Source organism: Rhinatrema bivittatum, chromosome 1 (assembly GCF_901001135.1).
Source record: "Rhinatrema bivittatum chromosome 1, aRhiBiv1.1, whole genome shotgun sequence".
NCBI classification, from domain to species: domain Eukaryota; kingdom Metazoa; phylum Chordata; class Amphibia; order Gymnophiona; family Rhinatrematidae; genus Rhinatrema; species Rhinatrema bivittatum.
The window spans coordinates 272,419,157-272,441,901 of record NC_042615.1 but is presented as its reverse complement, the minus strand read 5'-3'; the positions used below and the strand labels follow the sequence as shown (position 1 = coordinate 272,441,901).

Genomic DNA, 22,745 nt, shown 5'->3' with positions numbered 1-22,745 from the left:
TCAGAGAAAAAAGCTGAAAGGTGTGCCACCTGCGATCCTTCAGTATAATCCATACCATAGCAGAATGAAACATATCATAACCTCAACATAATAACTAATAACTATATCAAACCACTTAATGAAAAAACTGCATAACTTCTGGAACTTATGTACATGGAGGGAGTACTTCCATATGCAACGTGAATGCTGTCCACTTGAGAATATTCTGCAGAATGAAAACGATACCGAATGGACTCTCCAGATTCCATGGGCAGGCATCTGGACTGATCCTTGGTACTACAGGAACGAAAACTAGCAGGTAAGAACCAATTTTCCTTTCCCTGTACATACCAGGATCAGTCCAGACCGCAGGGATGTACCCAAGCTGCCCTAAATGGGGTGGGACCTGGAGAGTCCGCTCAACGAACACTACTGCCAAAACAGTCGCCATCCAGAGCACGGACGTCCAAAAGGTAATGCTTAGCAAAAGTGTGTAAAGATTTCCAAGTAGCCGCTCTGCAAATTTCCTGTGGCGAAACAAAATGACTCTCCGCCCAAGACGCCACCTGAGAACGGATTGAATGCGCTTTCAAACCATTGGGTACTGCGCGCCCAAGACCCATATGTCGAAGTTATGCCTTCCTTCAACCATCGGGCAATAGTGGCTTTAGTTGCCTTATGTCCTTTCTTAGGACCACTCCATAAGACAAACAGATGATCAGACAAATGAAAAGCATTAGTGACCTCCAGATAGCAAAGCAGAATCCGCCGCACATCTAATCTTCACAAGTTGCGAGCCTGAGGCGAATTCCAATCCAAATCCGTGAAGGCAGGCAACTCCACGGTCTGATTCAAATGAAACTCCGACACGACCTTCGGTAGAAAGGAGGGTACTGTTCTAAGGGACATCCCTGAATCTGAAATCATGAGAAAAGGTTCCCTACAGGACAACACTTGAAGCTCAGAGATATGCTGTGCCGAAGGGTATAGTCACCAGGAAAATCGCCTTAAGTGCCACGTCTTTTAAGGTGGCCTGTTTCAAAGGCTCAAACAAAAGACCGCACAAGCCACAGAGAACCAGATTCAAACTCCAAGAAGGACACACTGGATGAGCCGGAGGGTTCAAATGTTTAGCACCTCTTAGGAAACGTGTTACATCCGGATGAGCTGACAAGGATGACCTGTCAATCTTTCCCCGCAAACACCCCAGGGCCGCTACTTGAACCCTGAGAGAATTGCACGCCAAGCCTTTCTTCAGACCCTCCTGTAATAACGCCAGAATATGGACAATTGAGGTGTGCCGTGGGGACACATTCAACCCGCTACACCAGGAATCGAAAACCTTCCAGACTCAAACATAGGTGAGTGAAGTAGATGTTTTTCGTGCCTGCAGAAGGGTGAAAATAACCGAATCCGTATAATCTTTCTTCCTCAACTGCCGCCTCTCATAAGCCAAGCTGCTATACCAAAGCATCCACTTGATCGAAAAATACTGGACCTTGTCGAAGAAGATTCGGTAGATGACTGAGCCGAAGAGGACCGTCCACCGCTAAGTTGATCAGATCTGCAAACCACGGCCGCCGTGGCCACTCCGGAGCTACGAGAACGACTGAGCCTGTGTGAGCCTCTATCCTTTGCAAAACTTTGCCCACCAACGGCCAGGGAGGAAAGACATACAGCAGAATGTTGCGAGGCTACGGCAAGACCAGAGCATCGACACCATCCGCCCCTTGTTCCCTCCTGCGACTGAAGAACTGAGCCGCCTTCGCATTTCCCTGAGTCGCCATCAGGTCCAGGCGAGGAGCACCCCACCGACGAGTCATGAGATTCATCGCCTCCTCGGAAAGTTCCCACTCTCCGAGAAATGCTGGCGACTGAGAAAATCCGCGTGAACGTTGTCGACCCTGGCTATGTGAGAAGCTGCTAGATGGACCAGATGGTGCTCCGCCCAGAGCATTAGCCGGTTGGCCTCCAATGCCACTGGACAACTTCTGGTTCCCCCCTGACGAATGATATAAGCCACCGTTGTTGCATTGTCGGACAATACTCGCACTGATAAAAGGCTCACCAGGGGGAGGAAACCGCGCAATGCTAGATGTACTGCCCTGGTTTCAAAGTGATTTATGGACCATTTCGACTGCTGTTCTGTCCATCAGCCCTGAGTTGCCCTCGATTGGCAAACCGCACCCCAGCCGGAGAGGCTGGCATCTGTCGTCATGATCACCCACTGGGGCTCCTCCAGATCCATCCTGCGCTGCACGTGGGCCGGAATCAACCACCAATGGAGACTGGACCTGGCAGGTTCCAAGAGCGGCAATCGGATCTGGAACTCTTCCGACTTCGGGTCCCAACGAAAAAGTAACACCCTCTGCAAGGGTCTCATATGAGCAAAGGCCCAAGGGATTAACTCTAGAGTAGATGCCATAGAACCAAGCACCTGCAAGTAATCCCAAACCCGGGGTAGCGGTAGAGATAACAGCCGCCGGATCTGCGCTATTAACTTGTCGATTTGCTCCTGTGTGAGAAAGACCTGGCCGACCGATGTGTCAAACCGAGCAACCAAGAAGTTCAGCACCTGGGACGGGAATAATTGGCTCTTGGCCAATTGATTGGTCAAGGGATTGAAGCCGGTCCACTTCCGACTGAACCGCTGCCCTGCAAAGCTCCTCTGACTTTGCGCGGATGAGCCAATTGTCCAGATAGGGATGAACCAAAATCTCCTGCCTGAGAGCCGCAGCTACTACCACCATTACTTTGGTGAAGACGCGGGGAGCTGTTGCCATCCGAATGGGAGCGCCTGAAACTGATAATGCTCGCCCAGAATCATGAACCTGAGAAACCGCTGATACTGTTCGCAGATCCCTATGTGAAGATACGCTTCCGTCAGGTCTAAAGAAGCCAATTATTCACCGGAGTGGAGGGCCACAACGACTGAGTGGAGAGTTTTCATTCGAAAACGGGGTACCCGAAGCGCTTTGTTCACCTTCAGATCCAAGATCAGGCAGAAGGAGCCCTCCTTCTTGGGAACCACGAAATATATGGAGTATCTGCTGGTCCTGAACTCCTCCGGCGGGACCAGGACAATGGCTCCCAGTGCTTTCAACCGGCCCAGGGTTTGAGTCACCGCTGTCCTTTTTGCACGGGCCCCACAGGGCGACAACAAGAACAGGTCCCACAACAGGCGTGCAAAATCCAAAGCGTAGCCGTGTTCGATGATGCTTAGAACCCACTGGTCCGACGTAATCTTGGCTCACTTCTTGGAGAAGAGAGACAGGCGGCCGCCTATCACCGGAACAGAGGAGTGGGCCAGGACACTTTCATTGGGAGGACTTGTCCCCGGAAGATCCCCGAGGATCCCCGTTGCAGACAGACCTGCGGCTGCGAAAGGAATGAGATCAAGCTTGAGATTTCGTCGACGGCTGATGTAGAGTGAAGGCCGGAACCCTGCCCTGCCGAAACTTGTGCTGTCCCCGGAACCGAGGGCGTGCCGACCCAAAAGCCCTGGAGGTTCGAGGCTTGTCCTCCGGCAACTGTAAACCTTATTGTCCTCTAGGGATTTGATAAGAGCTTCCAGATCATCCCCGAACAAGAATTTCCCTTTAAAGGGAAGATTGCCTAGCTGGGCCTTGGAGGAAACATCAGCCGACCAGTTGTGGAGCCACAGAAACCTTGTAGCCGAGACAGACGATGCCAAAGTGTGCGAGGACACCCGAAGATCATACAAGGCAACCATGGTGTAAGCCACAGCCGCCTCCACACGATCTGCCTGTTCCGCTTCCGCTGGAGGCAACTCCTGCGTGGTGAGCAACTGTTGCAGCCAACGAAGAGTCGCCCTTTGCATGAGGCTACTGCAGACCGCCGCCCTAACGCAAAGCGCCGAGACCTCAAAAATCCTCTTAAGAAGGACCTCCAGCTTCCTATCCTGAAGATCCTTAAGAGCGGCAGCCCCTGCAACCGGAATGGTCATCCGCTTAGTGATGGCCATTCCGCGTCCACTTTTGGGACCCTAAGGACGGCCAAGGACTCGTCTGGCAGCAGGTAGAGCTTTTCCATGGCTTGCCCCACCCGAAGGCTGGCCTCGGGAGCCTCCCATTCTCGGGTCACGAGTTGTAGTAGCATAGGGTGAAAAGGAAAAGCTTTAGGACGGGCCTGAAGCCCCGAGAAAACGGGGTCACCCTTGGTAGCCTCCAAGCTTGGCTGCGGCGCCTCAATACCGAGCTCCGTCAGAACATGAGGGATTAAATGATCAAGCTCCTCCCTCCGAAATAATCTGAGGACCCTTTGGTCATCCCCTCAATTGGGGTGGGCTCATCAACATCCCCATCAATATCCACAAGGAGAGGGTCCAGCAAAGGTGGATCCGGTGGATCGGAGGCTGGGGTCCTGGAGAGATCCAAATCCGCATGGCCCATCCTCCCTCTGGAGGAATCGGAACCCCCAGAAAGCCTAGCCACCTTCGCAGATGGAGGCTCCTCAGACTGCAACTCAGCCTCGGCCTCCAAAAATGCCTCGTGCATTAAAAGCACAAATTTGGAAGGGAAACTGCCCCTTTAAGGCTCCCCCCTGCGGGGGGGGGGGGGGGGGCAGAACTCAGAGGGGAAGCAGGCACTGGAAGCCACTTTCTAACAGGGCTCAAATTCGGCGGGGAGAGTGGAGGAGGGATCTCCCCTCCCCCCGCATCCAGTCCTACACTGGAGCGTGGTGGAGGCAAAATAGCCACCGTTCCTGCGCTAGACGAGGATGGGACAGGCCGAGGCCAGCAGAGGTGCAAATTCCTCCCTGTGCCACGGGAGTGCACTGAAAACGACCCGCTGCTGCTCCCCGACGGACCTTCCCCTCCCGGGAAGCACCGTGTACAAAGGCCATCGTGGGAGAGCCACGCCACCAGCTCCCTGCATGCTGAACACACTGAACCCTGTGGCATACCAGCGGATAGGGAGCAAACATGAGGCTGAAAAAATTGACGAAAATCACCCCTCCGGAGCCCCAGGAAACCTGTGCGCAAGGTAGAAAAATATTTTTTTTTCTTTTTTTAAATGCTGACATGCAGCCACCCAGGGGAAAAAAACGCCCCTGGAACCTCAATCGCAGCACAGACAGCCCCCCAAAAGAATTATGCCGTCTCAGGGTGCAAGGGGGAGGGACCGGCCCACCAATAAATCTCCCTACTCACCGGTAGAAGAAGCGGCTCCGGGAAAACGGCTCACGGGGTATCTAACCCCAGCCGTGCCTCAACCAAGGCAGCAGCCTCGAGATGACTGAGTCTGCTCCACCTCCAGAAGAAAACCTACCTTTTTGTTTTTTTTTTTTAAACAGCTTGATTTAGCCACTGGTAGAAACAAACACCCTTAGGTCTTATAATTTCTAGTTTGCTTTGTTTTCTTTTTAAAGGATCAGGATTGCAGGTTCTGTCACCCTCGTCTGCTGGAGTCAGAGAAATACTAAAGGATCGCAAGTGGCACACCAGGGTAAGAGGGGGTGCATTTCAGCTTTTTACTCTGACTCCATCTGCTGGAAGGGAGACACAAGTCAGCGGTCTGGACTGATCCTGGTACGTACAGGGAAAATGCTTTTGAAAATCAGGCCCATAGTTGGGTTAGATCCGGCTAGTGCTGCATATTGGCACTAGCTGAATATATTTTTGTCACTCCTCTAGCAGGCCTCCCTCCCTAGCTTTTTTTTATCCAGGCAGATTTTAGCTGTATAATGACTAACCTGGCTAAAAGTTTGCTAGTCAGCGAGACGGGAAATTCAAATCTTGGAGTTTGTCTAACTTCAATGTTAGCCGGCAAACCCTTTTGAATATTGACCTTATTCTCTTTTGTTTTTTATTCTTCTTCTTTTAAGTGGAGAAGTAACTTAGTGATTAGAGCAGTGGGTTGAGACCCAGGGAAGCTAGGGTTCAAACCTGCTGAAGCTCCTTGTGTCCTTGGGCAAGTCACTTTACCCTTCTCTCCCTCATGTCCAAACTTAGGGGGAGTCATTCATCAAATCGTGTCAGGGCCTTATTGCGGGCTTTAGGGCCCTAATGCCTGGGATAACACCACAACGCATGCGATACATAACTTTGCTTGCGATAGCACAATGCACCGTATTGCAGGATTTAATGCCGGAAATAACTACATCTTTTTTCCTGGCATTATGCTATGCGTTATGCCTGAAACGGGATTTGCGATAAATATCGCAAATCACGTTTTGGGCAGGAAGGGGAGAAAGGGGGAGAAGGAAGAGGGGAGGAAAGAGAGAGAGCCTCTGGGGAGGCACACAACTTTTTATACCACTGTAAGAGGGGGCCATTCGGAACTCAGGGTGAGATTTTGATGGTGGCTAGGTTTTGGGGGGCAGTTTTACGTGCACTGTCAGAGATACGAACAGCACAGTAGACATCAGTGAAGATTTGACGTGATTTGGAGTGATGAAAAGTATACAAAGATGAGATCCGTACAATGTACTCTCTACCTAGTTGCTATCAAGCTAGGTCAAAAATACAACGTACGGATCTCATCTTTGTATACCTTTCATCACTCCAAATCACGTCAAATCTTCACTGATATCTACTGTGCTGTTCGTATCTCTGATAGTGCACGTAAAACTGCCCCCCAAAGGCAAGGAGTTCAGAATGGCCCCTCTTACAGCATATAAATAGTTTACTTATATGAGAGCCTTATAAAGAGTCTCTCTCTCTCTCAGCAGCTTGCGATGCGAAAATATCGTGGATGCAATATCAGGAATTTTACCCTAACCAAGCCCCTTTTTTTTTTAAATCATGGGTGCTATTTTTTGCAATTTTAGAGCAAAATGATGAATCTAGGCCTTAGACTGTGAGCCCTCTGAGGACAAGGAAAACACCTACTGTTCCTGCATGTAGCTCGCCTTGAGCTACAATGAAAAGGCGTGAGCTAAAAACACTAATTAAAATAAATAGTTAATTTTTTTTAAAGTAAATAATCCCTCAAGCAGACATTTAGCAGAAACATGGCGATGTTGGGTCTTTAGGCCATTTTCTGTCTAGAACATATATGTAATTTGTTTTATTTTAATGACTATGTTTTACTCCTTGGTGCCATTTTTTCCCCCCTAAAAAATTGAGGCAAGAGCAGTGAATGCTTAACACTCGCACATCACAGTGAGCACTTTTTTGGTGGATGAATGTGAGCAACAGATGAGACGATTTAACTGTCAAAGAGATATGGAGTAGGAGGAAGAAAGCTACAATTTTGCTTAACCACCATATCAATGTATAAAATACAACTCTAGTAAGAATTTGGTGCCAAGTGTCCTGGGCGACTTACCTGCTTGTACACCTTTGTTTAACAACCTTGCATTCCTTTTGTTACTGAGTGCAGGGCTGGGGCCCCAGGAACTACTGGCTATGGAAGTGGTATCTGAAGAAATAACAGAGTCTGCTATCTATAAGAAAACAAAAAACAAGTTTAAGTCATTCTTTCCAGCTGTAACATGCACCTTTCTTTTTTTTTTTTTCCTTTTTAATAAGCCCACAACAAAAAGAAAAAACATTTTTCTTGAAATGTCCTAGTCAAAACCACGGCATGGAGCGTGAAATATTCTATATTATTTTTCTTCTAATTACTTCCACCAACATGCACCAGAGCTGTAAATAAGGGTTTTCTTTAGCAGATGATCTTTTCTCTTTTTCCAACTACAGAGTACAGTTTTGAGGAAATCATGCACCCAGTTTCCCTAATGTGTCATAGAGACTTAGCTTCAAGAATCCCCAAATAATGAAAACTAATTGATGAGAACAGACAAATCCACACACTGTTATCTGAATTTCATAATGCCTTCGTATAAATTCAGTCTGTATGCAGTTTTGGTCGTTCCATCTGAGAAAAATAATATCAGAACTAGAAAAGGGCAACCAAAATGATAAAGGGGATTGAATGGCTCTCTTATGAAGAAAGACTAAATAGGTTAGGGTTCTTCAGCCTGTAAAAGACACAATAGAGGAGATATGATAAAGGTTTACAAAATCATGAGTGGAGTGAACAAGTTAATAAGGAACAATTATTTATTATTAAATAATATTAGGACTAGGGGATACATCTTTAAACTAAAAGGTAGCAGATTAAAAAAAAATTTAAGAAAGTATTTTTTCAGGCAACACACAAATAAGATGTAGAATTTGTTGTCAATAGAATGTGAAGGCTAGTAGTACATCTGGTTTTAAAAAAAGTTTGAAGAAGTTTTAGGAAGACAGATCCATTAACAATTATTATCTAATGAGTAGACATTCTGACTTCTGGAATGGAGAAATTACTTACCTGATAAGGACCAATAGGTTACATGCTCCCCTGCTAGCAGATGGAGACAGAGTCAGGTTTCAAAGCTGACATCACCTTAGATTCACCCCTCAGTGACCTCAGCCATTCAGTATTCTCTTCTAAAGCAGTGTGGACATACTATTGAGAAAACTTGATTATAACTTGATCAAAAACGGATAACCGTAACTGTACTCAACAAATATAAACACTGAATCCCAGCAAGATTATAGATGCCCTGATCTAGGAATTGGGCGATGGCTTACCCGTAACATCTTCGAATCGATATTCACTTCACGAATGATTTCTTGGCACTGTTCTTGGTCAGCCGTGGGCGGGATGCTGAGTCCATCTGTCTACACTAAGTAAAATGAAATTAACTGGTAAATGATTTCTCCATTTCCTAGCGTGTAGCCAGATGGATTCAGAACCAATGGCATGTACAAAAGCTTCTCCCGATCGGGACGGGAAGCTGCCCATGGTCCGGGTTAGCATCGCCCCTGCAAAGGCTGCGTCCTCTCGGGCCTGAACGTCCAGGCGATAGAACCTGGAGAAGGTGTGCAAGGAAGACCCCGTTGCTGCTTGGCAGATGTCGATGGGAGACAGTAGCTTAGCTTCCGCCCAGGATACTACCTGAGCCCTAGTGGAATGAGCTTTAACCTGAAAGGCTAATGGCTTTCCTGCCTCTATATAAGCTCCCGTGACCACATCCTTGATCCAGCGAGCTATGGTAGCCCGCGAAGCTGGTTCGCCCTGCCTCCTTCCACCATGGAGAACAAACAAGTGGTCCATCTTGTGCACCAGTTCTGAAAGTTCCAGATACCGCATCAAAATCCTACTGATGTTTAAATGGCGGAGGAAACAATATTCTTCCTGTCCTTATGCCTGTCTAGGGACTGCAATGAAATGGACTGATTCACATAAAACACTGAGACCTCATTAGGCAAGAAGGATGGAACGGTATGAAGTTGTAACGCCCCTGGGGTCATCCGGAGGAATGGCTCCCTGTAATTCAGAGATGCGACGAGCTGAGCATATCGCCACAGGGAACACCGTTTTTAGGGTTAACAGGCATAAGGACAGACTGTGCAGTGGCCAAAAGCAGGGCCCTGCCAAAAATTCCATTACTAGATTAAGATTCCTCAAGGGAACCGGCCACCATATGGGTGGCTGGAGATGCTTTACCCCTTTTAGAAAATGGGCTGTGTCCGGATGTGCCGACGGGTAGGTTCCATTCACCTTGCCTCTGAAAGAGGAGAGTGCCGTTACCTGGACCTTCAAGGAATTAAGGGACAACTCTTTCTTCAAGCCGTCCTGTAAAAATTCCAGAATCGAAGGGATTTTGGCCATCCAAGGGGTAACACCACGATCCTTGCACCAGGCCTCAAATACTCTCCAGACTCACACATACGCTAAGGATGTCGAGAACTTCTTTGCGGGGAGCAAGGTGGTAATTACTGCCACCGAATATGCCAGCTTCATGAGGCGAATCCTCTCAAGGGCCAAACCATAAGACAAAATCGAGTCGGATCCTCGTGAAAGACGGGACCTTGCTGGAGCAGGAATTTGTGAGGTGGGAGGCACAAGGGGTCTCCACCAGAGGTCTTCTTATGTCTGCATACCACGAGCACCTGGGCCAATCCAGAGCCACTAGCAGGACTAATCCCCTGTGGTGCTCGATCCTGTGAATGACCCTGCCCATCAATGGCCACGAAGGGAAAGCGTATTAACTTCCTTATCCGCGAAGGCGGGAGGAAGACCTTGTCATGCTTGCTGTCGAACCATACTCCCAGATATTCCAAGGACTGGGAGGACTTGAGGCTGTTTTATCCATGTTTTCAACCCAACCAAGCTCCTGAAGCAGGGACGTCACCTTGCTGGTCACCTGGAGACGCTCTTCCAATGACTTTGCCCGGATCAACCAGTCGTTCAAGTACAGGTGCACCAGGATTCCCTATTTCCTCAGTGCCGCCACTACGACCACCATAATCTTGGAAAATGTTCTGGGGGCGGTGGCTAGGCTGAAGGGCAGCGCCTGGAATGGATAATGGCAGCCCAGTACCGCAAAGTGTAGGAAACACTGATGTTCTGGCTCGATTGGAATATGAAGCTAGGCCTCGGAGAGGTCCAGGGAGGTTAGGAACTCTCCCAATTGTACAGCCATTATCATGGAGCGAAGAGTATCCATGTGGAAATGAATTACCCTTAAGGGTCTGTTGACACTCGAGGTCCAGGATGGAGCAAAAGGAACTCTCCTTCTTGGGTATGATGAAATAGATGGAACAACGTCCCGTATTTTCCTGGGATGCAGGTACTGGAATTAGCCCCCAATTTGAGAAGCCTTATCAAGGTAGACTCCACTGCCTGCTTCTTGTGCTGGGAATGGCAAGAAGACATCACGAAAATGTCTCGAAGAGTGCTGCGAAACTCCAGTGCATATCCTTATCATATGACATCCAGTCCCCATTTGTCCGATGTGATCTCGACCCACCACTAGTAGAAGAGGGATAGTTGACCCCTTATCTCCTTGTTCCGTGGATGGGCCAGCAAAACGTCATTGGGGAGTTCGGGCCGAACCTGAAGCTGAACCTGCCTCTCTCTTGGGTTGTCGGCTCCGAAAGGACTGAGACCTCCCCGAGGACCAAGGCCTCTGAAATGCTGAGTTTCTGTAGGGCCGATAGCGTTGGGCACCCCTGGATCGACCCTGCAAAGGTGAGGGGCACTGTGACTGCATTCTCTTATCTTCTGGTAGCTGTGGGACTAGAGATTCACCCCACTTACTAGCCAGCTTTTCCAAATTGCTTCTGAAGAGGAGTGATCCCTTAAAGGGGATCCCTTAGAGGTCGCGCCTGCTGACCAATTTTGCAGCCATAGCTGTCTTCTGGCCCTGATCACTGAGGCCACTCCTCTGGCCCAGGTATGGACTAGGTCATAGCCTGTGTCAGCTAAAAAGGCAGTGGCAGGCCCCATAGCTTCTCTGGAATACGCCCCTGAGTCATCTACCTCTATAGAGAGGAGCAGGCATGAGCGAGCCACCATGGCACAGCAGGAAGCAATCTGTAAGGGCTGTGCTGTCACGTGAAAGGCTTGCTTAAGGATGGACTCCATCCACCTATCCTGCGCATCCTTTAAGGCCATTCCTCCCTCCACTGGGATAGTTGTTCGCTTGGAAACAGAGCAGACCAGTGCATCCACTTTAGGGAAACGCAGGTGTTCTCTCGCCGCCGGATCCAATGGGTATAGAGCTTCTAATGCTCGACCACCTTTAAAACTTGCTTCAGGGGCATCCCCCATTCCAGGTCAATCAACTCCTGGATGGCTTCCAGCACCGGAAAATAGTAAGAGGCTTTCTGTAGAGATACCAGAATGGGATTCTTCTTAGGTTCAGTCATCGATTCTGCCCCCGGAACTCCCAGCTTCTTCAGAGTCTGGGAAACCAGGGCTGGCAATTCATCTCTATGGAAAAACGTAACATGGTCCGATATGTTCTAACCCTGGAGGGATTATTCCATTCTCCAAGGAATCTGGTTCCTCTTCTTCGTCTGTGCTGTCCGGGTCCCTGTCAGGAATGCCTTTGGTGAGGCAAGGCATGTCTCGAGGTCTGCTGATAGGGCTGGGAGAGGGAGGCCTTACCTGCTGTGGTTCCGTCAGATAGGGGCAAGAAAAGTAGACTGCGCCTGTACGAAGGCTTGAAGGCCTTGAAAAAATTTCACCCAAGAGAAGACCACTGGGTCCATACCTAGCCCAGGAAGAACTGGAGTTAGGTACCGCTGAATTTCCCTCTCTAACGGAAGACCCAGCTCCAGGATTATTCAGATCTGGGGTGCTTCCGGTTAAGGTTGTGGCTGACCCATCCTCGGAATGGGAAGAACCGGGCTTGGTAAAGTCTGGGGAGGTCATCTCTCCCTAGGCCTCCTCATAGTGCTGACATAAGAAAGAATCCAGGTCAGACTGGCAAGCAGCGCAGAGAGCATGGCACTTATGTTTCTTTGCTGCTGGAGCCATTAGAGACAGCAGTTGCGAATTCAGCCAGCTCATGCTTGGAGACTTTGTGCGCACCCAAGCGGGCCACAGTGAGGTGCACATACAGCCCCCAAGCACTCGGGAATCCTGCGCCTAAGTAGTTGTGTGCGTAGATTGCGTGTGAAGTTGTGCGCATACAACTGTGCGTGAAGTAGTGCATGCACTTGTGCGCACAGCATGTGCGCAGAGCCAGCATGCATCCAAGGTGACATCATCTTTGAAACCTGACTCCATCTACATCTGCTAGCAGGGGAGCATATAACCTCATGGTCCTCAGTCCATCTAGTTACATGCTAGGAAACAGAAAATGATCTCTCCATTGAGATCTGCTGGATATTTCCAAGAGAGCTAGATTGGCCAGTGTTGGAACACAGGATGCTAGGCTTGACACACCATTGGTTTCTTGGCTGGTACAAGGATATTGTACACTGTAAGCAAACCTTTAGCCTCATTCCCTCCCCCTCCAGCTTTCCTTCTGGCAGCTACTCCAACACAGCAATCCCTTCTGCCACTACCAGCTATGGTACAATGCTCCCTCCTTTGGCAATGGTGGTTCCTGCACAGCATCTTCCTCCTTTCTCCCCCCTCTCGGTCAACTCGCTTCCCAACATCTATCCTCCTGACTTCTCTCTTTTTCCCAGAATTCACCCTCTTGCCTCCTTCTTGCATTTGTCCCTTTTCTCAGCAGGCATTATTTTTCCTCCATCCATTTCTCCAGTATTCATAAGAACATACCATACTGGGTCAGACCAAGGGTCCATCAAGCCCAGCATCCTGTTTCCAACAGTGGCCAATCCAGGCCATAAGAACCTGGCAAGAACCCAAAAACTAAGTCTATTTCATGTTACCGTTGCTAGTAATAGTAGTGGCTATTTTCTAAGTCAGCTTAATTAATAGCAGGTAATGGACTTCTCCTCCAAGAACTTATCCAATCCTTTTTTAAACATAGCTATACTAACTGAACTAACCACATCCTCTGGCAACAAATTCCAGATTTAATTATACGTTGAGTGAAGAAGAACTTTCTCCGATTAGTTTTAAATGTGCCACATGCTAACTTCAAGGAGTGCCCCCTATTCTTTCTATTATCGGAAAGACTAAATAACTGATTCACATCTACCCGTTCTAGACCTCTCATGATTTTAAACACCTCTCTCATATCCCCCCTCAGCTGTCTCTTCTCCAAGCTGAAAAGTCCTAACCTCTTTAGTCTTTCCTCATAGGGGAGCTGTTCCATTCCCCTTATCATTTTAGTCGCCTTCTCTGTACCATCAACACACAATTATATCTTTTTTGAGATATGGCGACCAGAATTGTGCACAGTATTCAAGGCGGGGTCTCACCATGGAGCGATACAGAGGCATTATGACATTTTCCGTTTTATTCACCATTCCCTTACTAATAATTCCCAACATTCTGTTTGCTTTTTTGACTGCCGCAGTACACTGAACCGACAATTTCAATGTGTTATCCACTATGACACCTAGATCTCTTTCTTGGGTGGTAGCATCTAATATGGAACCTAACATTGTGTAACTATAGCATGGGTTATTTTTCCCTATATGCATCACCTTGCACTTATCCACATTAAATTTCATCTGTCATTTTAATGCCCAATTTTCCAGTCTCACAAGGTCTTCCTGCAATTTATCACAATCTCTTTGTGATTTAACTACTCTTAACAATTTTGAATCATCTACAAATTTGATTACCTTACTCATCATATTTCTTTCCAGATCATTTATAAATATATTGAAAAGTAAGGGTCCCAAAACAGATCCCTGAGGCACTCCACTGTCCACTCCCTTCCACTGAGAAAATTGTCCATTTAATCCTACTCTCTGTTTCCTGTCTTTTAGCCAGTTTGTAATCCACGAAAGGACATCGCCACCTATACCATGACATTTTACTTTTCCTAGAAGTCTCTCATAAGGAACTTTATCAAACGCCTTCTGAAAAGCCAAGTACACTACATCTACCGGTTCACCTTTATCCACATGTTTATTAACTCCTTCAAAAACGTGAAGCAGATTTGTGAGGCAAGACTTGTCTTGGGTAAAGCCATGCTGACTTTGTTCCATTAAACCATGTCTTTCTATATGTTCTGTGATTTTGATGCTTAGAACACTTTCCACTATTTTTCTTGGCACTGAAGTCAGGCTAGCCGATCTTTGGTTTCCCGGATCGCCCCTGGAGCCCTTTTTAAATATTGGGGTTACATTAGCTATCCTCCAGTCTTCAGGTACAATGGATGATTTTAATGATAGCTTACAAATTTTTACTAATAGGTCTGAAATTTCATTTTTGAGTTCCTTCAGAATCCTGGGGTGTATACCATCCGGTCCAGGTGATTTACTACTTTTCAGTTTATCAATCAGGCCTGCCACATCTTCTAGGTTCACCGTGATTTGGTTCAGTACATCTGAATCATTACTCATGAAAACCTTCTCCGGAACGGGTATCTCCCCAACATAATCTTTAGTAAACACCGAAGCAAAGAAATCATTTAATCTTTCTGCGATGGTCTTATCTTCTCTAAGTGCCTCTTTAACCCCTCGATCATCTAACGGTCCAACTGACTCCCTCACAGGTTTTCTGCTTCGGATATATTTAAAAATGTTTTTACTGTGAGTTGTTGCCTCTACGGCCAACTTCTTTTCAAATTCTCTCTTAGCCTGTCTTATCAATGTCTTACATTTAACTTGCCAACGCTTATGCATTATCCTATTTTCTTCTGTTGGATCCTTCTTCCAATTTTTGAATAAAGATCTTTTGGCTAAAATAGTTTCTCTCACTTCCCCTTTTAACCATGCTGGTAATCGTTTTGCCTTCTTTCCACCTTTTTTAATGTGTGGAATACATCTGGACTGTGCTTCTAGGATGGTATTTTTTAACAATGACCACGCCTCTTGCACACTTTTTACCTTTGTAGCTGCTCCTTTCAGTTTTTTTCTGACAATTTTTCTCATTTTATCAAAGTTTCCCTTTTGAAAGTTTAGCACGAGAGCCGTGGATTTACTTACTGTCCCCCTTCCAGTCATTAATTCAAATTTGATCATATTATGATCACTATTGCCAAGCGGCCCCACCACTGTTACCTCTCTCACCAAATCCTGTCCTCCGCTGAGAATTAGATCTAAAATTGCTCCCTTTCTTGTCGGTTCCTGGACCAATTGCTCCATAAAAATGTCATTTAGTCCATTCAGGAACTTTATATCTCTAGCATGTCCCAATGATACATTTACCCAGTCAATATTGGGGTAATTGAAGTCTCCCATTATTACCGCACTACCAATTTGGTTAGCTTCCCTAATTTCTCTTAGCATTTCACTATCAGTCTCGCCATCTTGACCAGGTGGACGGTAGTATACTCCTATCACTATAGTCTTCCCTGACACATAAGGGATTTCTACCCATAAAGATTCAATTGAGAATTTAGTCTCATGCAGGATGTTTATCCTGTTGGACTCTATGCCATCCCGGACATAAAGCGCCACACCGCCTCCCGAGTGCTCCTCTCTGTCATTGCGATATAGTTTGTATCACGATATAGCACTGTCCCATTGGTTGTCCTCCTTCCGCCGTGTCTCTGAGATGCCAATTAAGTCTATGTCATCATTTACTGCTATACATTCTAATTCTCCCATCTTACTTCTTAGACTTCTGGCATTAGCATACAAACATTTCAAAGTTGTTTTTTGTTTGTATTTTCATTCTGCTTTTTAATTGATAGGGATAAGTTAGAATTTTTTTAGCACAGCTGAGTTTTTAGTTACGGGCACTTGGACTACTTTTCTAATTATTGGAACCTCACTGTCGGGATGCCCTAATTCTAATACATCATTAGTATCCTTTGAAGATACCTCTCTCCGAACCATGCGCTGCTGAGCGACTGTCGGCTTTCCCCTTTGTTCTAGTTTAAAAGCTGCTCTATCTCCTTTTTAAAGGTTAGCGCCAGCAGTCTGGTTCCACCCTGGTTAAGGTGGAGCCCATCCCTTCGGAAGAGACTCCCCTTCCCCCAAAAGGTTCCCCAGTTCCTAACAAAACTGAATCCCTCTTCTTTGCACCATCGTCTCATCCACGCATTGAGACTCCAGAGCTCTGCTTGCCTCTGGGGACCTGCGCGTGGAACAGGGAGCATTTCAGAGTATGCTACCCTGGAGGTTCTGGATTTAAGCTTTCTACCCAAGAGCCTAAATTTAGCTTCCAGAACCTCCCTCCCACATTTTCCTATGTCATTGGTGCCCACATGTACCACGACAGCCGGCTCCTCCCCAGCACTGTCTAAAATGTTATCTAGGTGACGCCTGAGGTCCGCTACCTTCGCACCAGGTAGGCATGTTACCAGGCGATCCTCACGCCCACCAGCCACCCAGCTGTCTACATTCCTAATAATCGAATCACCAACTATGACGGCCGACCTAACCCTTCCCTCCTGGCAGTAGGCCTTGGGGAGATATCCTCGGTGCGAAAGGACAATGCATCATCTGGAGAGCAGATCCTTGCTACAGGATCCTTACCTGCTGCATCAGGTTGATACTCTCCAATCATGAGATCTTCTTCCTCTAAGGCAGCACCAGGGCTGCCAGTCTGATGTTCGGAGTTGGATACTATGTCCCTGAAGGTCTCATCTATATACCTTGTCTGCCTCAGCTCCTCCAGGTCTGCCACTCTAGCCTCCAGAGATTGGACTCGTTCTCTGAGAGCCAGGAGCTCTTTGCATCGCATGCACAATTTCTCACTGGTGGGTAAAAAAATCATACATGTGACACTCGATGCAAAAGACTGGGAAGCCCCCCTCTTGCTGCTGGACTGCTGCCTTCATCTCAAATTTGTTCAGCACCTATTTAAGTTTTAGATTGCTATGGGAATAGGAATGTGTCTAATTAATGTCCTTTAAATGTATTAGTGAATTCACTATATATCTGGTAGTGGCCTACACGGAAATGATCAAACGCTTAATAAAGTATTGTTTTTTTTAAAGTGGCACCTGCCTATAAATTAAAGGATGAGCTAGGGGAGGGTTGGGAAATACAAACAGTCTAACTTCAGTTAGTCAGCCAGAGTGACTCACTGCTCCTCTTGATTAACAAATGTTGGTACCTAATCAAACCAAATTAACACTACCTCAACACTTTTCCAAGGTGAGTAACTGAACTTTTCAACCTTTTTACTTAGGTATACACTGCTCCTAGCTTATTTCTAGCTTCTGGCTACTTTTTTTTTTAATATACAAACACTAACTTCTGCTTACTAGCTGCCTTACTGACTATTTAAAATACAAATAGTCTAAATTCTGTTTATTTGCTGCCTTACTATTAAAAGCACAAACACAAACACACTAAATAATATTACCAAATAGTTAACTTTGCCCCAATACTTTTAAAAAAGACAATGTCCCAAGCAAAAACTTACTGATTCCTTTCAGCCACCAGCAAGGTGATCCTCTCCTCTCAGTGCTCCCACTGGATTTATTCTCCTTGCCTCTCCACCTTCCCTCCTGTCTCTCTCCCTAAGCATTTTCCTCCAGCATCTTTCCTCATTCAGGTGAACTTAGTGACAGCAGCCTTTGCCTCTGCTCCCTACTGCTCTATATTGGCAATGCAAGAATGTTCACTCATGGGCCAGCACTTTCCGCTGCTGACCTTGTGATGCATAAGATCAGCAGTGGGAAACCCACGAGTTTTGAATAATCCTGTGGTGCTAGAATGAGATAAAGCGAACCAGCCGCAAAGACTCCTGCAGCTCCAGTTGTTGGCAGATCTTCCATTTCTTTGGTTGTCAGAGGTTGGGTATCCATGCCAGCTATGTTACTCAGCCCAGTGGCTACTCCTGCAACTCTTCTGCTGGCAGCCTCTGTACTATATATCAACCAACCTCGTTGCCTTGTGCAATAACTCTGCAACCTACCACATAACAAGGTAACTGCTCGTTATGAGGACATGTGTGCGGGTGCCGACCCTGAAGCAGTCTTGTGTTCTGACTGCTCCCCTCTGGTCGGCTCCCGTGTTTTATTCTTTATAATTTATTCACAACAGTTTTTTCATTTTTTATTTGCAAGTGAAGGCGTCGCTCACAAGAATGAGATTTTGAAGCAAAACCGTCCATAGGTAGTCTCGGTTCCATTTCCAGTTCCCGCAGCCCCTGAAGCAGGCAACCGCCGAAACATGGACCGTGTCGGGCTGGCAGACCGGACCTGAACCCAACCAGATATAGCGGTAAAAAATACATGCAGCAAATGTATATAAGCTTTCAAGAAATTTAAGGTAAAGGGTCGGTCTGCTACACGGGTAAACTGATGAGAGAATTGGGCAGTGGACATTTTAGTAAAAAGGGCTGGCAGACCGGACCTGAACCCAACCAGATATAGCGGTAAAAAATACATGCAGCAAATGTATATAAGCTTTCAAGAAATTTAAGGTAAAGGGTCGGTCTGCTACACGGGTAAACTGATGAGAGAATTGGGCAGTGGACATTTTAGTAAAAAATAAAAAATGAAAAAACTGTTGTGAATAAATTATAAAGAATAAAACACGGGAGCCGACCAGAGGGGAGCAGTCAGAACACAAGACTGCTTCAGGGTCGGCACCCGCACACATGTCCTCATAACGAGCAGTTACCTTGTTATGTGGTAGGTTGCAGAGGCAGCCTCTGTACAGCAATTTTGCTGTATTCCCTCTCCCACCATCAATTTTGGTGCTCAAAATGACTGCCAAGTTTGCCTAATGGTAGCGCTGACCTCAACTGGTCTGACCCATCGTGGCACATCTCACATTATGTCAGAAAACAGAAAGCAGGGCATAGAAGATTTATGTCCTGAAACACAACTGTAATGAAACACAAGTTGCTTTGTATGAGTAAATGATCCTATTGAGGGGTTATTTTCAGAAACTACATAACGGATAAACTCGCTGTCTGAAATGTGCCCCCCTTTCCCCAGGTAAAAGTAGGCTGGCTTAGAAGGAGCTGGGCAGCACTGCACATAGTTGTGCAGTTTCAAAACTACATGTGTTTTGCAGGAAAAAAAATACTCGCTGAAAAAAGCAGGTGCACATTCTCTTTGAGAGCTCTTGCAAAATCCATAGGTTAAAGTACTTGCAGAGTTTGCAACTAAACTACTCACAGTTTGAAAATTGTTTCCTTAATATACTTAGTATGAACAGTAGAGTTTTATAATGGTGGAGTATCTTTGCAAGAAATCTACCAGGACATACAGTAGCTATAAGCTTTCAGAAACACTGAATGTTCTTCTACATACCTGCCATGGTGACAGAGCATGAAAAGCAAGGCAAGCATGTTAGGAATTATTAGGAAAGGAATAGAGAATAAAACAGCAAATGTCATAATGCCTCTGTGTTGTTACATGATGAGGTTGCACCTGGAGTACTGTGTGCAGTTCTGGTTGCCGCATCTCAAAAAATTTACAGTTGCATTGGAAAAGGTACAAGAGAAGGGTGACCAAATGATAAAGGGGATGGATCGACTTTCCCTGTGAGGAAAGGCTAAAGAGGTTAGGACTGTTCAGCTTGGAGAAGAGATGTCTAAGGGGGGATATGATAGAGGTCTATAAAATCATAAGTGAAATAGAACAGGAAAATGTAAATCATTTATTTTTATTTTTTAATTAAATACAAAGACTAGGGGACATTCCTTGAAGTCAGTAAACAGCACATTTAAAACAAATTGGGGAAAAAAGGTTTAGACAAGTTCCTGCAGGAGAAGTCCATAATCTGTTATTACCCAAATAGGCTTACGTAATGGCCACTACTTATCACTGCCAATAGCAGCATAGGATCTATTTATTGTTTGGGATCTTACCAGGTACTTGTGACTTGGATTGGTCACTGTTGGAAACAGAATACTGGGCTTGATGGACTCTTGGTCAGACCCAGTATGGCAATTCTTATGTTTGTTAGTTTTTATAGGTCTAGAAAATCATAGCCTGAAACAGTATCAAAAGCCAAACCTAGGTGTTTAGAGCGCCACTAAACAAATCAGCCACATACCTGGGTATCTTTTCTACTTCTCTGCATCTCGGAGAATGGCATTCTCTTGTGGTCCTTCTCTGTGGTTTTTCTGCTTCCCTTGCCTTGGTTTCCAAAACGGTTTTTTTGTTGATCAATAGTGCTATACAGCTGAGACAGCTTTGGTGGCACATGTACCTTCCGTAGTCCAAAAGCCCTGATCAGTCTGGCAGTGTCAATGGTAGAAATGGAACTGCCTGTCTCAGTCTGTGCCACCATTTCACTATCTGTTTGGGTTGCCACTTCAGATTCAGTAGTGTCAGTAATGGTGCTGGGCTCCTCCTTAGCTGGTCCTGCAGTGGAAGAACTCTCACTTGGTATATCTAAATACCGTGTTTGTTGTAAGATTCTTCTAATGCGTTCAGTGGAGATCTCTTCTATCTGATGAGGTCTAGACTGTTTGGATATTGCAAAGTCTGGCGTATCCTCACTGTGCCATATCTTGGAATGTGCTGCAACATCTGATGCATGCTGGTGAAATCCCAATCTGCTTGAACCACTCTCCTGTCCTACTTTGTGTCTGCTCTCCATTTCTTTTTGCTTCTGACTTACAGGCATGGCACTGCTCTGCTTGCCGTCCACTGCCATCAGTGAATGAATGACAGGATTCTGAAGGAGCCGGGCCAGTCGGTCCAGGCGCTGTACCAAGGATAGTTCACTATTATTGTTGTAGTGGGACTGGTGTTTCTTCTGCCTCTCGGTAAACTTGGCCCAGAGTTCATCCAAGCTGCCATTTGAAAGGGTGCTTTGTTTTAGGGGAGGTTCTATTCGCCACCTCCTCCCTCTATCATCTGTCTCTTGACTGTTGGTTAGTGAATAACCTCGAGTTTGTTCTCTAGTAGATAGCTTGGATTCTTTGTTTAGCGTTTCATATTGGGACGTCATGTCACTGATAAAGTCATCTTTGCTATAATCCACTTCAGCTCTTAGTGGCGAGAATCTATCCTCCTCCCCCTGCTGTTCCTTCTCCGGATAACCCAAAAACTGAAGATGGTCTTCCTTTATGGATGATTCATGCCTGAATAAATCTCTGGAAGAAGACAATGTACCCTGGTTACGAATGTATGCACTAGGAATAGCAGAATCCTGTTGCTGAAGGTGGTGTATATCCTGTGAAGTAGGCTTCTGACCCAGTCTGGACACAGGTTGGACCATTTTGGTCAATTCCAAATGCTTTCTGGAATCTGAAAGAAGCAGTTAAAGATTTGCTGTAGTGGTTTATATTATTTTCTGTGGAAACCTTATAAATATTCAAACTATACTGTTACCAATGATTCCAAACGCCAACCTGAAGTGTCAGCAAGTTTGCTTACCATAAACAGTGTTTTCCATAGATAGCAGGATGAATTAGACATGCTGTCTGGGTGATTTCATCCGACAGTGCACATGTGGAGCTCTCTCTCCAAGACCACAGAGCTTGGTTCTGCTGTGCATGCGTGATGGTTCCCATGCGATCATATTCTGTGATGACAACTCAGTTCGTAATTAAGCTTGAGGGCTGGTGCCCCACTATTAAGGGAGGGGCTGTCCAGGGAGGAGGGTGGATTTCCATGGCTAATTCATTCTGCTATCTATGGAAAACACCGTTTATGAAATGCAAACTTGCTTTTTTCATCGATAAGCAGGCTGAATTAGCCATGCTGTCTGGGGAATCCCAAACTCTGTGATTTGACCTCTATAGCTATATGATACTTCAATACTCTACTTTTTTTTTCTTTTTACAAACCAAGCTCCTGAGTGGAGAGTCCTCCTTTCTGACTAAGTTACTTAAGATCGCTCAACTCACTGCACTTTTAGAAGATAATAGCTGGTTGAGACAGTAGTGAAAGGTAAAGGTATACAGTGAGGACCACATTGCTGTCTTGCAATTGTCTTCAATAGGAACACTGTGAGGATGGAAGAGGCCATAGCATACACCTGGTACACTTTAACAGAGCTGGACAATGGTAGTAGAACTGAGTTATAGTAGTGCTGAATACAATAGATGATTCAGTTGGATAATGTTCTCTTGGTTACCACTACTCCTAATGCATTTGGATTATAAGAGACGAAAAGCTATGAGGAACGCTTGTGGCCTCGTGTCCTTTGTTTATAATAAGCCAATGCCTGTTTACAGTCCAAACCGTGTATATGTTGTTCCCTTTTATTCTTGTGTGGTTTTGGGAAAACTACTGGAAGCTTGATGGAGATGGAAAGCTGATACTACCTTTGGTAGAAACTTTGGGTGTGTCATCAAAGAATTGCAAATAGGGTGAGAAGTGGACCAAAACCTGAAGCTTACTTACTTGCCCTGACAAAATGACTGTAATCAAAAATAAGATCTTCCAAGTTAGGTATTTTAAAGAAACTGATTCCCGTGGTTCAAAAGGATCATTCATGAGGGCTAATAGAATAATGTTAATGTCCCATGGAACCATCAGTTTTGGAAGGGGAGGACACA

The 22,745-nt window shown here is 46.0% G+C and overlaps 1 protein-coding gene across 3 annotated transcripts in view; it reads right to left on the bottom strand.

The window, feature by feature from the left end:
• Positions 1–22,745, bottom strand: part of ALMS1 (ALMS1 centrosome and basal body associated protein) — a 266,815-nt gene that overhangs the window by 25,353 nt on the left and 218,717 nt on the right. For all 3 annotated transcript variants that reach the window (XM_029594680.1, XM_029594673.1, XM_029594689.1), the window contains 2 exons: positions 20,288–21,489; positions 7,272–7,389 (listed from right to left, as the gene is read on the bottom strand). In XM_029594680.1, coding sequence (XP_029450540.1) covers positions 7,272–7,389; positions 20,288–21,489 — 1,320 coding nt within the window. The remainder of the gene's footprint in view (positions 1–7,271; positions 7,390–20,287; positions 21,490–22,745) is intronic.